This window comes from Arachis duranensis, chromosome 10 (genome assembly GCF_000817695.3).
Source record: "Arachis duranensis cultivar V14167 chromosome 10, aradu.V14167.gnm2.J7QH, whole genome shotgun sequence".
Classification (NCBI taxonomy): domain Eukaryota; kingdom Viridiplantae; phylum Streptophyta; class Magnoliopsida; order Fabales; family Fabaceae; genus Arachis; species Arachis duranensis.
In genome coordinates this window covers 97,285,807-97,299,247 of record NC_029781.3, presented here as the reverse complement: position 1 = coordinate 97,299,247, position 13,441 = coordinate 97,285,807, and the positions used below count along the sequence as shown (strand labels likewise).

General features: G+C 34.9%; 1 protein-coding gene across 3 annotated transcripts; it reads left to right on the top strand.

The window, feature by feature from the left end:
- The first annotated feature begins 5,404 nt into the window (after positions 1-5,404).
- Positions 5,405-9,618, top strand: LOC107471227 (pectinesterase 31). Of its 3 annotated transcripts, none has more exons than XM_016090680.3 (6): positions 5,405-5,774; positions 5,920-6,024; positions 6,446-6,523; positions 6,789-6,976; positions 8,371-8,544; positions 9,190-9,618. In XM_016090680.3, exons 1-6 carry the CDS (start codon positions 5,529-5,531, stop codon positions 9,350-9,352), a joined length of 954 nt encoding a protein of 317 aa, XP_015946166.1. In that variant the 5' UTR covers positions 5,405-5,528; the 3' UTR covers positions 9,353-9,618. The 3 variants fall into 3 exon arrangements, with proteins under 3 accessions (XP_015946166.1, XP_020988314.1, XP_052110954.1); XM_021132655.2 differs by having other exon boundaries at positions 6,446-6,557; positions 6,733-6,976; XM_052254994.1 differs by having other exon boundaries at positions 6,446-6,557; positions 6,730-6,976.
- Positions 9,619-13,441: the final 3,823 nt, after the last annotated feature.

Below are 13,441 nucleotides of genomic sequence, written 5' to 3'. Positions count from 1 at the left end.
AACAGCAAAAGCAAAAGCACATAAAAAAACTGAGAATAGATACATTGACTAACCTTTTTTTACTCATCTTCAAACAAGAGTAATAGATTTTCCTTCGGCCAAAAATGATTTTTCACATGGTCATTGAATCTTACCCACTTCAAACTTATTTTTCACCCAAATAACATACCCTAGCCATTCATGTAGCACGCATCACCACACGACACCAACTCCCCATGATAAACGGTCATGATAGCCTAGATCAAAGGAAAAATAACTGTTCAATTATCTTTTCCAATAAATATACTATCTTTTCATTACCTCAAATTGATTACATTTAACATTTCGTATATCAAACTAACGTTACCTGCCTTTTTTTTACTTATTTTGTTTCATACCAAATAATGTTATTTGCCAAAAAAAAAAGAAATAATAATATAAAAATAATAATCAATATATCTATATATATATAAATATACATATATACACATATCCATATGATAAGCTAATTTTTAACAATATATTTTGCAACTAATTTTCAAAACTGTGATCTTCCAACTCCAACACGTTAAGTTTAGGAGGCTACACCTTCCATCACAAACATGCCGATTTATAACTCGGAACTTTCAAAGGAAGCTCAACCTGTTTTCGCAGAAGAGTCCACAGGTTAAACTTGGGAGCTATGATTCGTTCTATACAATTCGGTCGCAACACTCCCTATAAATTGGCACATAAAGCATGTGCACATTTCAGTTACAGAAAGATACTGCATTTCCAGTAAAACCTTATGAGAATCATCTAAAAAATAGGCCAGTAACATAATGGCCCTATAGCACGTTCAAACTAAAAATCTATAAAGGAAGAAACCCTAAGAATAGCCAGGTACCTTATTCACTTTGAATGGAAATATACTCATCTCACTCTCTTTCTAACTTGAGTGTTGGAGTGCCTTTGCAGGTGCTCACCGCCGCTATTCTTAAGAAGCCGACGTATACCTCATCCAGCCCAAAGAAAAGCGAGTTTAAGTACTAAGCAGGATGAGCTATACCTTAATGCCGGCTATCTACGCAAGAACAAAACCTAATAATTTCTTTTGTCAACTTTGGAAAGAATTAATTTGGCCTAAACATTAAGACAATTCGAAGTGATAATGGACTTAAATTTCTCATGCCTACTTTTTGCAATTCCACTAGCATTGTTTACCAAAGAACATATGTAAAAACTGCTCAACAAAAGGAAATTATTGAGAAGAAACACTAACATATCCTTGTAATGACAAGAGCACTCATTTTTCACTTAAACTTACCAAATGATATTGAAATTATGCGACTACTCATGTCATTTATTTAATAAATAAACTACCCCATGCTCTTTTATAAAATTAGTCACCTCATCAAATTTTACACCAACACTTGCCTCTAATTTCACTCCTACGAGTTTTTGAATGTTTAGCCTATGCCAAAATCTCACTACTGAAAGAAAGAAATTGGATCTAGAAAAGAGGTCACATTTCTGACATTTAGGGAGGGAACTAAAAGTTTCATTTTTTAGTCATTTTCAAAAAAAAATCTTTCAACAAATGTAAAGTTTTATGAAGATCTTTTTCCTTTCCATGCATATAGTAACCAAAGTCAGACACTTAACTCCAACAACAATTAGCAAGACCCACTCCAATACATACACTTTTTTCATGATCCAGTCATTTTTGATATGCATAATTAAGAGGTCCCTCATTTGCATCCACGCACACCCACTGGCATTGCATCAAGGTGAGTACGACATGCATCATCTAATCATCAAGACATTATTGAACCTCTACCACAAGTTACTCTACTAAGAAGATCAACAAGAGAAAGAAGGCCCTTAACCTATCTTCGAGATTTTCAAGTTATGAGTCTTTTTACAACCTTACCTAACAAGTATCCCATCCCACAATTTTTGTCATACGATCTACTTTTAGCATCTCGTCTCACCTTCTCCATACTCATCTCCACTGATAAAGAGCCAAAGTACTATGAAGAAGCAACAAGTCATGTGGAATAGAGGAATGCTATTAAAGAAGAATTAACTGATCTTCTACCTGGAAAAAGGGTGATAGACTACAAGTGGATTTTCAAACTCAAGCACAACCCTGATGATAGCATTGATAGGTACAAATCCTGACTCTTAGCGAAAAGCTTTACTCAGGTTCCAATAATTGACTATCTCAACCCTTTCATCCCACTTTTTAAACTTAGCACGTTGCAAATTATGTTAGTGCTTGCTGCCACAAAGGGATGTTTTGAAATAAATTGATGTCAACATAGCTTTTCTTAGGAGAAGGAGGTGTATATGTGTGTTCTGCCAAATTCTGCTTCCAAGATGCAAAAGTCGCTCTATGGGATCAAATAAGCAAGTTGCCAATGGAACAACAAGCTCAAATTTGTCTTGCTCTAAGATGGTTATGTACAATTCAAATTTGACCACAGTTTATTCACAGAGTCACAGAAGAGTGACATCACTGCCTTGTTGATTACATAAATGATGTAATATTGGCAAGGAACGATATGAAGAAAATTGAATATATCAAAGCTTTTCTGCATGCACAGTTCAGAATTAAGGATATTAGTGACCTTAAATTCTTTTTTGGAATAGAGGTTGCTAGGAGCAAGAAGGGAGTTGCCTTGTATAAATGAAAGTACGTCTTAGATTTCCTTAAGGAATCAAGGATGGAAGATTGCAAACTGGCTTCTACTCCAATTGATTATGGTGCCAAGTTGACAAAAGATACAATGTTTTTTCCCTAACAATGTTAGGGTATAGAAAGCTAGTTGGTAAACTTCTATATATTGCTAATACAAGACTAGATATTAATTATACCATTGGAAAACTTAGTCAATTTCTTGAGGAACTAACTTCCTTGCACCTCAAGGCAGCACAAAGAATTTTAAAGTACATTAAGTTAGCACCCGCAACTAGCTTTTCCCTGCATAATATGATTTGCTAGTTACTGTGTTCAATGACTGGGATTGGGCTACTTGTTCAGATTCGAGAAGATATTGCTTCTACGTTAGGAGTGCTATTATGTCATCGAAAATGAAGAAATAAACCACTATGGCGTCCTTATCAGCCGAAACTAAGTATAGGGTACTAGCATCTGCTACCGAGAGGCTATTTGGATAAAGAAGATTCTCAAGGATTTGAGGATTGAGTTAGATCAACCCATTAGTCTTTACTATAATAGCCAAGCTGCTATTCATATAGTCACCAATCCAATGTTCTACAAACAGACCAAGCATATCGAGGTGGATTATCACGTTGTAAGAGATAAAATTTTGGAGAAGCTCATCTATCTTATGCCCATTTCGAAACACAAGCATATTGCAAACCTACTAATTAAGTCTTCAGCTCCTAGAATTTTTTCGACACTATTTGGCAAGTTAGGGTTGCAAGATGTTTTCACTTCGAACTTGAGTAAAGGTGTGTACCTGAGTAATATGCTGAGAATGAGATTCCTTCTTTAGTATAGTTGAATTAGATAGTAATGAATCATCTAGTTAGTTAAAATATTTATTAGAGTAGTTATCGTGTGTCTGCATGTGCATGGACATTTGTGTTAGTAGATTACCCTCTCTATCTTTGTCGACGCACATGCAGACACAAATGTACAAAAAGCATTTTCACAATTGTGCTTCAGTGAAGCTCAATGAAAAAATCCCCTCTTTGCAAGCACATAAGTGAAAAACTGAAGAAATAAAAAATGATGAAGCTCTGCTGTGAATCAACGCTCAAGGATCTGACTTGGAGCCAAAGTAAGAATACACGGTTCAGATTCAAGAGGCAAGATGAAAAAGGTTGAAAGAGAAGATTGAAGGTATGGTTGCATGTTTGATTCAGTCACTGCTTCTACCCTGTCTCTCTTCTGTCACGCCGCTGCTACGTCTGATTTTTGGGAGAAGAAGACCAACAAATGCTGAAGCAAGTTTCAAATCCTAGAAGCTTCACTCCTCTATTAAAGGGGTGAACGGCCAAAGATTGAGGCAAGGAGTGAGAGCACACGTTTGGGTTTCCATAGATCACTGAGCTGTTTATTCTTCTCCTTCATGGTTTTCATTGAGTATCTCATTTTTTCAGTTTAGTCTTTCTGTATTTCAATGGTAAAAGACAAAATGTTGAGGTTTGTAAAAAAAAGCCATTGAGTGGTAAAAGGCAAGGAGTTAAACTTGGAGAAAGAAAAAGCCATAGTTATTTCAGAAATTATTTGTAAGTTTTTCTGTTTTGTTGTCATGATCCTGAGGAAATTTTCTTACAAGTTGGGTTAGCACTTTGCTATTGAAAAGTTAGGGTGAGTTCCTAGTCAAGTCTTGTTTGAGTTAGAAACTGAACTTGTCCCAGATAGAATTAGGTAGAATCCTAGAGAGAATTGGTGAATATAATTCTGTTGAAAGATAATAAAATTTCGTCACTGATGTGATGGAGACTGGTTGTAGGCTATATTACATTGAGTAGCTGAAACAGGATACATCTGTGTGTCATTATTATTTTTCTTCTCTATTTCTGGTTCTGCATTATAGGAGACAAAACTGAAGTATCTCCTGATTCTTCTATTCAGCAACACTTCTTCATAATACACCTTTCATGTAACTCTGTTTTGGTTCTTACCGCATCAAGAGACAAAATTATAATCTTTCCTGTTTTCTACTCAAAGTATCACAACTGAATTCAAGATTTAAAGCAAAATAAAAGAAAGTGAAAGATTCAACTTCTCCTCTTTTAGCCCCTGATAATCTTCAAAGGTAAAGACGAGGAGGTAAAGATGGTGAAATTCAAAATGAGGTTGTTTTGAAAATGTAACCTGATTTATCTATTTTACTAATCGTAAATATTTAACTATTATAGGTGTGAATTAATTTCTAGTGGAGTATTTAATGTTATTGAATAACAAAAATAAACGTTAAAAATAAAATTATGTATTAAAATTAGTGGGTGACTAAAATAATTTTTAAAAGATTTGCGGACTAATTTGGTAATTACAAAGGAAAATCAGTCTCAATTAGATTAATTATTAATTTTCATTAGGGTGTATATGGTTCGGCCCAATTCAAAATATTTTAGGAATTAATTTGGTGTGATTTCACCATGTCTAGGATTGAATAAAAATCTCAAAAATAGATTTGGTTATTGTTTTGGGTCGAGTCTAGGTCGAGACGAACCTGATTTTACTCGATTCATGTACACCCTAAGAGGATTAAAAAAGATATATATATTTTAAATTAATTTTAATATTATGTTATATTAATTATAAATTTATTGTTTTATTTTTAATCACATTTGTCAAATTAAAAAATAAATAAAAGAAGTATTAAATTAAAATTTATGGATAAATTAAAGTTGAAATATAAATATGCCAACGAATTTCCATTTATAAAGGAAGTCATTTTCACACTTTAACTCGTGTGTTAGTATTATTTCAATCCTTTTGTTGCACCGAGATGACGCGTCCTTCTCCTTAGTACCGCCACCGTCACCATCACCAATACTGAAATCGAAATAGAGCGACAAGGATAACAATGGCGGCTTGCTTGACCTTCACGGTGTCGCAAGATGGAAGCGGCGACTTCCAAACGGTGCAGGACGCCATCGACGCCGTCCCTCTCAGCAACACTCGCCGGACCGTCATTCGCGTGTCGCCGGGAATCTACCTTCAGCCGCTTTATGTCCCTAAGACAAAGAATTTCATCACTCTTGCTGGCCTCACTCCCGAGGATACTCTTCTTACCTGGAACAACACTGCTTCCAAAATCGATCACCATCAAGTAAGTAATGCCACTCCTCTTCATAGATCTTTTCCTCATTTACTGTATTGTGTATCTGTCAAATCAAAATTCAAATTTTTTAATGGCTATGTCTCAAAATCTTACAAATTTATTTTTCATTCTTCAATGGTGGATTTTGTTGCAGCCTGCTAGGGTGATAGGGACAGGGACATTTGGTTGTGGAACTGCAATTGTAGAAGGGGAGGACTTCATTGCTGAGAATATTACTTTTGAGAATTCTTCCCCTCAGGTAATGCACTAATGCTCTTGTTGAATTAAATCTCACTGTTTATTTGAGATTCTTTCTTGTGCTACTTTCTTTAATTTGGCATCAAATTCCTGAAAACCATTGGTTTGGTAAATGAGCACAAGTGTGTGTAGTTGATACAAAATTGATTAATAGGAATATTTTGTTTCTTCATAAGGATGAATTGACATATTTTGCTACTGGGAAAATATACTGTAAATTCATTAGATACAAAAGCAGTAGCGATTGATGTTTGTTCCACTAGGTACAGTCTGATCTATATATAGATCAGGTGACACCATAAGGTGTTAATATTCAACTTAAACCCTGAATCATGAATTCATTATATTATTGTCTCATTAGCATCTTCTTGAGCTTTTTTTGCCTAGTATATAGTGCTTATGGATTTTCCTTCTTCTGGTAGGGTTCAGGGCAAGCAGTGGCAATTAGGGTAACAGCAGATCGATGCGCCTTCTACAATTGCAGGTTCCTTGGATGGCAGGTAGCTCCATGTCTTGATGCATTTTTTTGTATAGGTTAGAAGCTTCATGAAGTTGTTTATGAAATATACTTTAGTTAAATTACATTAAAACTTTGAGAATTCACTTCTGATTCAAGAATGGATTGATCAATGTCTATTATCTTGATGGATGAGTTCTTTGTGTAAGTTATGATCGTCACTAAATGATATCTTGATGCGATGATTAGCAGATTGGTTGGTCTTATCATCGGTTCATGCATTCATTGCATTCATGAAATTGGTGCAGGACACACTGTACTTACACTATGGAAAACAATATTTGAAAGATTGCTATATTGAAGGTAGTGTCGACTTTATCTTTGGCAATAGCACTGCTCTCTTGGAACACTGTCATATTCACTGCAAGTCTGAAGGGTTCATTACAGCACAGAGCCGAAAGTCTTCACAGGAAACAACTGGCTATGTATTCTTGAGGTTTGTAACTGACCACTGTCTAGTGTTAACAATCTCTTTGTCGCGCCTAGTACCGTGTTTTTAGTGTATAATAATAACTCATAAGAAGCTCCCAACTAGTTCAATCCAGTAAAGAATCAGCAGTCTGGAAGCAATAAGGGCAGTTTTTTTTGCAGTCGTCATTCTTGTTATGGGCAGAGAAGTGTACAATAACTGAGATTCTTAGTTTAGGAGCATGCTACTAGAGTTTAATGAAGATCACCCTTATAAGGATGGCAGTTTGAGTGTTGGTTTCCCTCCCATTGCTTTAGCCATAAGCTATGGCAGCTCCAGCTCGAAACCACGGGGGCCCGCCCTGCGAGGCCAGAGTGGGATCAGCGGTCAGCCCCCATTCGAATTACGTTAGAGGGTCTTTCGCTTTTGCCTGATTTAGAGAGATATTACAAGTCCTCTGTCCCAGCCACCTTTTCCTAAGGCCTAAGGCCGTGCTTGATTTCAGACTTGACCACTTCCTTCGAACTTACTGCCTCCCCTACCGGTACCGGGTTTTTAAAAGAGCTAGAAATAAATAGTAAATCAATCAAATTCAAATTATTAAAAAGTCAAGAAAAGAATAAAGAATAGATACTAGATCTCGTGCAATATAAGGCGGATCTAGGGTTGGTTGGAGTATCCAACCTAACAGTTCTATAGCCTCTACCTATTGAGTTCCCTCTCCTGGGGTTCAAGAGTTGCTTTCAGAGCCCTTGATTGAGATCTCCGTCTCATCACGAACTCATAAAGACAGCGATCAACCTCTCTTTTCTATTCTTTGGCAGATTACTTGCTCCAGGAATGCTTGCTGTCAGCAGTTATTGCATTCCAGATATCACACATTTTTGCATGATTTTGAAAATTTTCAGGTGTGAGGCAAATTGTGAATACATGAACATACTCATGTCCTTTATGCTAATAAGGGTTTATATATTAGGTGATATTGAATAGTAATTAGTAAATAAGCATATAATTAAGGTGTGAATAGTTTAGGCAATTTAGAAAATTATGTTATAAGTAATTAGTGGAGATTGTGAGTGGACAATTAAGATTGCCACAAGAACCTGAATTATGTATTAGAATCTCATACTACTTCCTTGTAATTAGATACTGCCTCATTTGTTTTTTGGATACAACATAGCTGCACCCTGTTCAATTTCATGTTCCTCAACTTTGTATCACGTTTGCTTTACCTGTGTCAATGGTACTGTAACTACTTCCAAGTCATTTATCTATGGATGCTTATCATCTATTATTCAATTATGGATAAATTTGATCTCTCCTTTTTTTCCCCCTCGAATTGATTTTCTATAAAATCACGTCTGGCAAAAACTTTTTATAAATTATAAATTTTATGAGTAATGTCTCTTGTGCCTTCGCAGATGTGTTATCACAGGTAATGGAGAAAAATCGTATGCATATCTTGGACGGCCGTGGGGCCCTTTTGGAAGGGTGGTCTTTGCATACACTTACATGGATCATTGTATAAAGCATGTTGGTTGGGATAACTGGGGAAAAGTTGAGAACGAGAGAAGTGCTTGCTTTTATGAATACAGGTATCTCTGGCAGATTACATTTTGCACTGGTTTATACTTTGCAAGATCATTATCTTAAGAGTATGGTTAATTTCGGTACTTGACTGCTTCAGTATCACCAAAAAATATAGTTAAGATGTTTGATCTGAATCAAGAATGGATAGTTTTCAATTATTGTCTCTCTCCTAGGTCAAGTCTTACTTTCGTGATTACAAATACCCTATTAAAATAATTAGTCATTTTGTCAACCGAAGCTTTGTTTGTTGTGGGAGTACATCTAGTGGGTAGTTTATAATCCTCCCCTATTTGGCCTTACTTTGAGGAAATATTCATGTTAGTGGCTGAATCAATTGTTGTTCCTTTATTATGGTGATCTCTAGGTGGCATTCATGAAAAATAAGTTCAAACTACTCTTCCAAGGTGACATTCTGTTACTATCACACTTAATTCAATGGTCTTTGGACACGTTTTCGGAAACTCTAGAAACTAAATTTGAACATGTTCATCATTCAATGGTATAATATAATGCAACAAATCAATGAGGACACAACAAACATGAATCATAAATGAAATCAAGGACCGATATGTATCGCATTTTGCAGCATTAGCGACCAAAAGTCGAACTTTAAAATGCAGGGACTAAAATGACTCACGTGTATACTGCAGGTGTTTTGGACCTGGTTGCAGTCAATCGAGACGAGTAACATGGTGTAGAGAATTGTTGGATGAAGAAGCAGAGCAGTTCCTCATGCATCCTTTCATAGACCCGGATCCCGAAAGGCCTTGGCTTGCTCAAAGAATGGCCTTGAAGGTTCCATATACAGCATAGGACAATGCTCCAAACAGTTGTTGATCATGCATATTCCATGCTCACTGTCTTGCATGTTTAAAAAGAAAAATGTGTCAAATGCTTAATTGGAAGTAAGTCATTGTACTTTTATTCCTATAAGAGATTGCTTAGGAGATTAATATTTCCTGCATCGGTGTGTATATTATATGGTTCATATCTTTGTTACTATGTACTAGTATATTGGTCACATTGTTAATCTATAGAACGCACAAGGATTGTAAGTGAATAATTTTCATAGTTTTGCACATCGTTTTTTGTTTGACTGATAACCCTGGTTATGAATCATTAGAAGTTAAGTTGACGAATTAATTAAAGGTAATTTTCTAAAACAAAAATTGTAATATGTGTTTTTCAATCATTTTTAAAAAATTTACATGAAATTGCACATAACAACACTGGTTTTTTATTTTTTAGAATAGAATAGATACATTAAATTGGATATACTAAAACGTGATTGATACTTCAACGATAAACATTGTTCTAAACTATATACTAACTATACTAAAAATTAATTCTAAAATAATTTAAGAACAATATACATTTTGGTGTCTAACCAATCCTCCTATAAATAAGGAGTTAGTTACCCCGACACATTTGATTGTTATTACTTATTAGAGGAATTAAATTGAGTTAGAAAAACCAAATGATTTAACTATGATAAAACAGTAAAACTATTTCAGAAACTTACAAGAATTTTCAAAAAACTCATTTTACAATTTGTTCTGTTTTTCCAAACCACCAAATTCTTGAATTCGTCCAAGCAAAGAAAATAAAAAATTGAGAACAAAGGATAAAAAGTTTAAAAAACAGACGTGATATGATCATATCAGAAGGAAATTGTATCAGCAAGAAATTAAATATTTTGGTTCAAGCATCTTTTCTTTGTCTTTCTTCTCCAATATACATATTTGTCTTTCTTCTCCAATAATATGTATATCCAAACTAAGAAAGTTGAACATAGTCATTAATTTCCCACATTTCATATGAAGTCACGACGACCAGAGATTCAAATTTTTTTTTTCACTTTTGTTTTTTTTTCCCAACTATTACTTTTGTTTGTGGGCAATAACAGAGTTAGCAATGGGGTGGTTTGGAAAAATGAAAAAAATTGCAAACTAGAATTGTTTTTAAAAAGTTTAATTATTCTGTAGGTTTCTAAAATTTTATTAAATTTTTAATTAGATCTTTATATTTTTTTTCTTTTTAATTGGGTCTCTATTGATGAAATCTGTTATGAGCTGCAGATTTTTTGGTGAACAATAAAAATTCTGCTATGCAAGCTAAAGAAAGGAGAAATGTGTCTATTGCGTTAGTGGAGAAATCACATATTTACAGAGACAAAAGGTACAACTATATATAACCAAAAAAGAAAAGAAGAAAGAAAAAAAATTTATACTAGCTACCTCTTCATATTCTATTATACAACTATCATCTACTAGTGTCACACGATACCCGATAAATAGAGAATACTGGGAGTACTAGTAGTATTCATACATTAATAGCCTCCCTTAGTATTCATACATTAATAAATGTACAAATTATACATTCCAAACTTACTACATATCTCTTCAAAAGGACCTGGTAGAAGTGCCTTTGTAAGGATATTAGCAAGTTGTTCTCTTGATGGAATTGGCATGAGCTTTAAAGAATCGTCTTGAACTTTCTCTCTAACTTTGTGACAATCAATCTCAATGTGTTTCATCCTTTCATGAAACACTGGGTTAGTCACAATATATCTAGCACATTGGTTGTCACAAAATAATGTCATAGCTAGGGCCTGGTAATTTAATTTTGAAGTCATTCAAGATATACATAAACCAAATTCCTTCACAAGTTGCAAGAGCCATAGCTTGATACTCTGCTTCCGAAGATGACCGAGCAACTATTTACTGTTTTTACTTTTTCAGGACACCAAAAATCTTCCATGAAAGAAGCAATATCCGGTCACTGATCTTCAGGTATCCGGACATGTACCCTAATCAGAACCTGAGAAACCACGGAAGGATAAGTCACAAACAGACTCAAAAAGTAATCTTTTTCCAGGAGCTCCTTTCAAGTACTTCAACACATGTAAGGCTGCTTTGAAGTGCTCATCTGTGGACCAATCTAGAAATTGACTTAACTTGCTAACAGCAAAGCTTATGTCAGGCGTGGTATTAGTGAGGTATATCAACCTTCCAATGAGTCTTCTATATGGCTTAGCATCATTCAATAATGTTCCTGATGACTTTGAGAGATGAATTGAATACTTCATAAGTATGTTGGCTAGTTTTGAATCTAATAATCCATACTCTTTTTAGGAGATGAAGAGTATACTTCCTTTAATATAAAGATATTCCCCTTTTACTCCTTACAACTTTCATACCCAAGAAAAATTTTTAGTTCGCCTAAATCATTGATTTTGAACGAAGTATCGAATTTCATCTTCACACATTGGATCTCTTCTATATCATCCTCCGCTAGAACCAAATCATCGACATAAACGAGAATAGAAGTGAAACCTGTTGGAGAATATTTGGTGAAAAGAGAATGATCTACCTTTGATTGTGAGTAACCTGAAGCAATCAAGACAGAGCATAACTTAGAATTTCACTGACGACTTGCTTGCTTAAGGCCATATAAGGATCATTCCATCTTGCAAACCATTCCTAGCTGCGCATTTAAACCAGGGGGTAACTTCATATAGACTTCTTCAGGTAGATCACCATGAAAAAGGCAGTGGTCATATCTAATTGATGAATAAACCAGTTCTTACCGATTGCAATTGTTAAGAGTACGCAAAGGGTAGTCATTTTGATTACAGGACTAAAGGTATTAAAATAGTCATACCCTTGTGTTTAAGTGAAGTCCTTGGCCACAAGCTTTACTTTGTGTCTCTCTATAGTCTCATTAGAGTTATACTTGGTTTTAAATACCCATTTATATCTGATTGCATGTTTTCCTTTCAGTAGAGTAGTAAGTTTTCAAGTCTTATTTTTCTCCAATGCTTCAAGCTCAGCTTTGATTATTTTCTGCCAACAATCACTCAGAATAGTTTGCTCATGGCTCTTTGGTTATGGATTTGTAGAAATTGTAATGGAAAGGACTTTGTATAATTGTGATAGGAATTGTAACTCAAGTAATTGAAAATAGGATATCGTTTTGTGATTGATGATTGGACCATGTTATTAGAGACAATGGTTTGTATACATTCATAATTATCAAGATATCTTGGCTTGTGTCTTTCTCTAAGAGATCTTCTTAGTATAGGAGGTGGATTAATATCAATGGACTGGGGATTAGATTGGTTTTCATCATATGATGGGGTAGTACATGATGTTGGTGCTGCTGGTAAACTCAAAGAGTTGGGGTTGGCTGTGGTTGAACATCAATTGTGTTGGAAGGAGTGTTTAGCAATGTATGTTAAATGGGATGTAAATCTAAGTTATGGGAAGATAATGTACTGCTATCTGATGCATGAGCATCTTTCTTATCTTTTTCTAGTGAATTTGCAATTGAATTTGTTGAATTGAATCAAGAATTAAGTGCTTTAAGCCACTATAAATGCTACTTTGAGTTGTTTTGGAATTTAATTTATTTCAGGTAGCATTTGGACGAATTTTGTGAAATTCAAAAAGAAGAAACGGAGTCAAGTACAAGCAGAAGATGGCGCCAAACTTCAACCATCCAAGTTTGGTATCGTGATCATCACAAAGCTTCATTTTGGTTCGGCCTTGTTAGCACCAAACGCCGCATCACTGGCGTTTAGCGCTGTGATTAGAGATTTTCGTGCATGCTTCATTCAAACCTAGCGCCAAATGTCATCCAGTTCAAGTTTGGCGCCAGGATCAACTCACAATGCACTTTTGATTTGGCACCAGCTTCAGGATCTTGCCTGGTCCCACATCTTTTGAGGAATATAGCAACGTGATCTCCCTTATTTTTTATTTAAATTTTATTCTATTTACAATTAGAAAAGATATTAGTTAGTTTTTAGAAAATATATTTTACATTAATTAGAATTAGATATAAAAGGAGAAGAGATTTTGACCTAGGTCTTCTTCTCCTCTTCGACACTTTACACTTTTT

Coding starts and splice junctions, on each gene's coding strand:
- LOC107471227 (XM_052254994.1), top strand. CDS start 5,529: ATGGCGGCTTGCTTGACCTTCACGGTGTCGCAAGATGGAAGCGGCGAC. Junction 5,775..5,919: donor CCAAAATCGATCACCATCAA/GTAAGTAATGCC, acceptor ATTTTGTTGCAG/CCTGCTAGGGTGATAGGGAC. Junction 8,545..9,189: donor GCTTGCTTTTATGAATACAG/GTATCTCTGGCA, acceptor TGTATACTGCAG/GTGTTTTGGACCTGGTTGCA.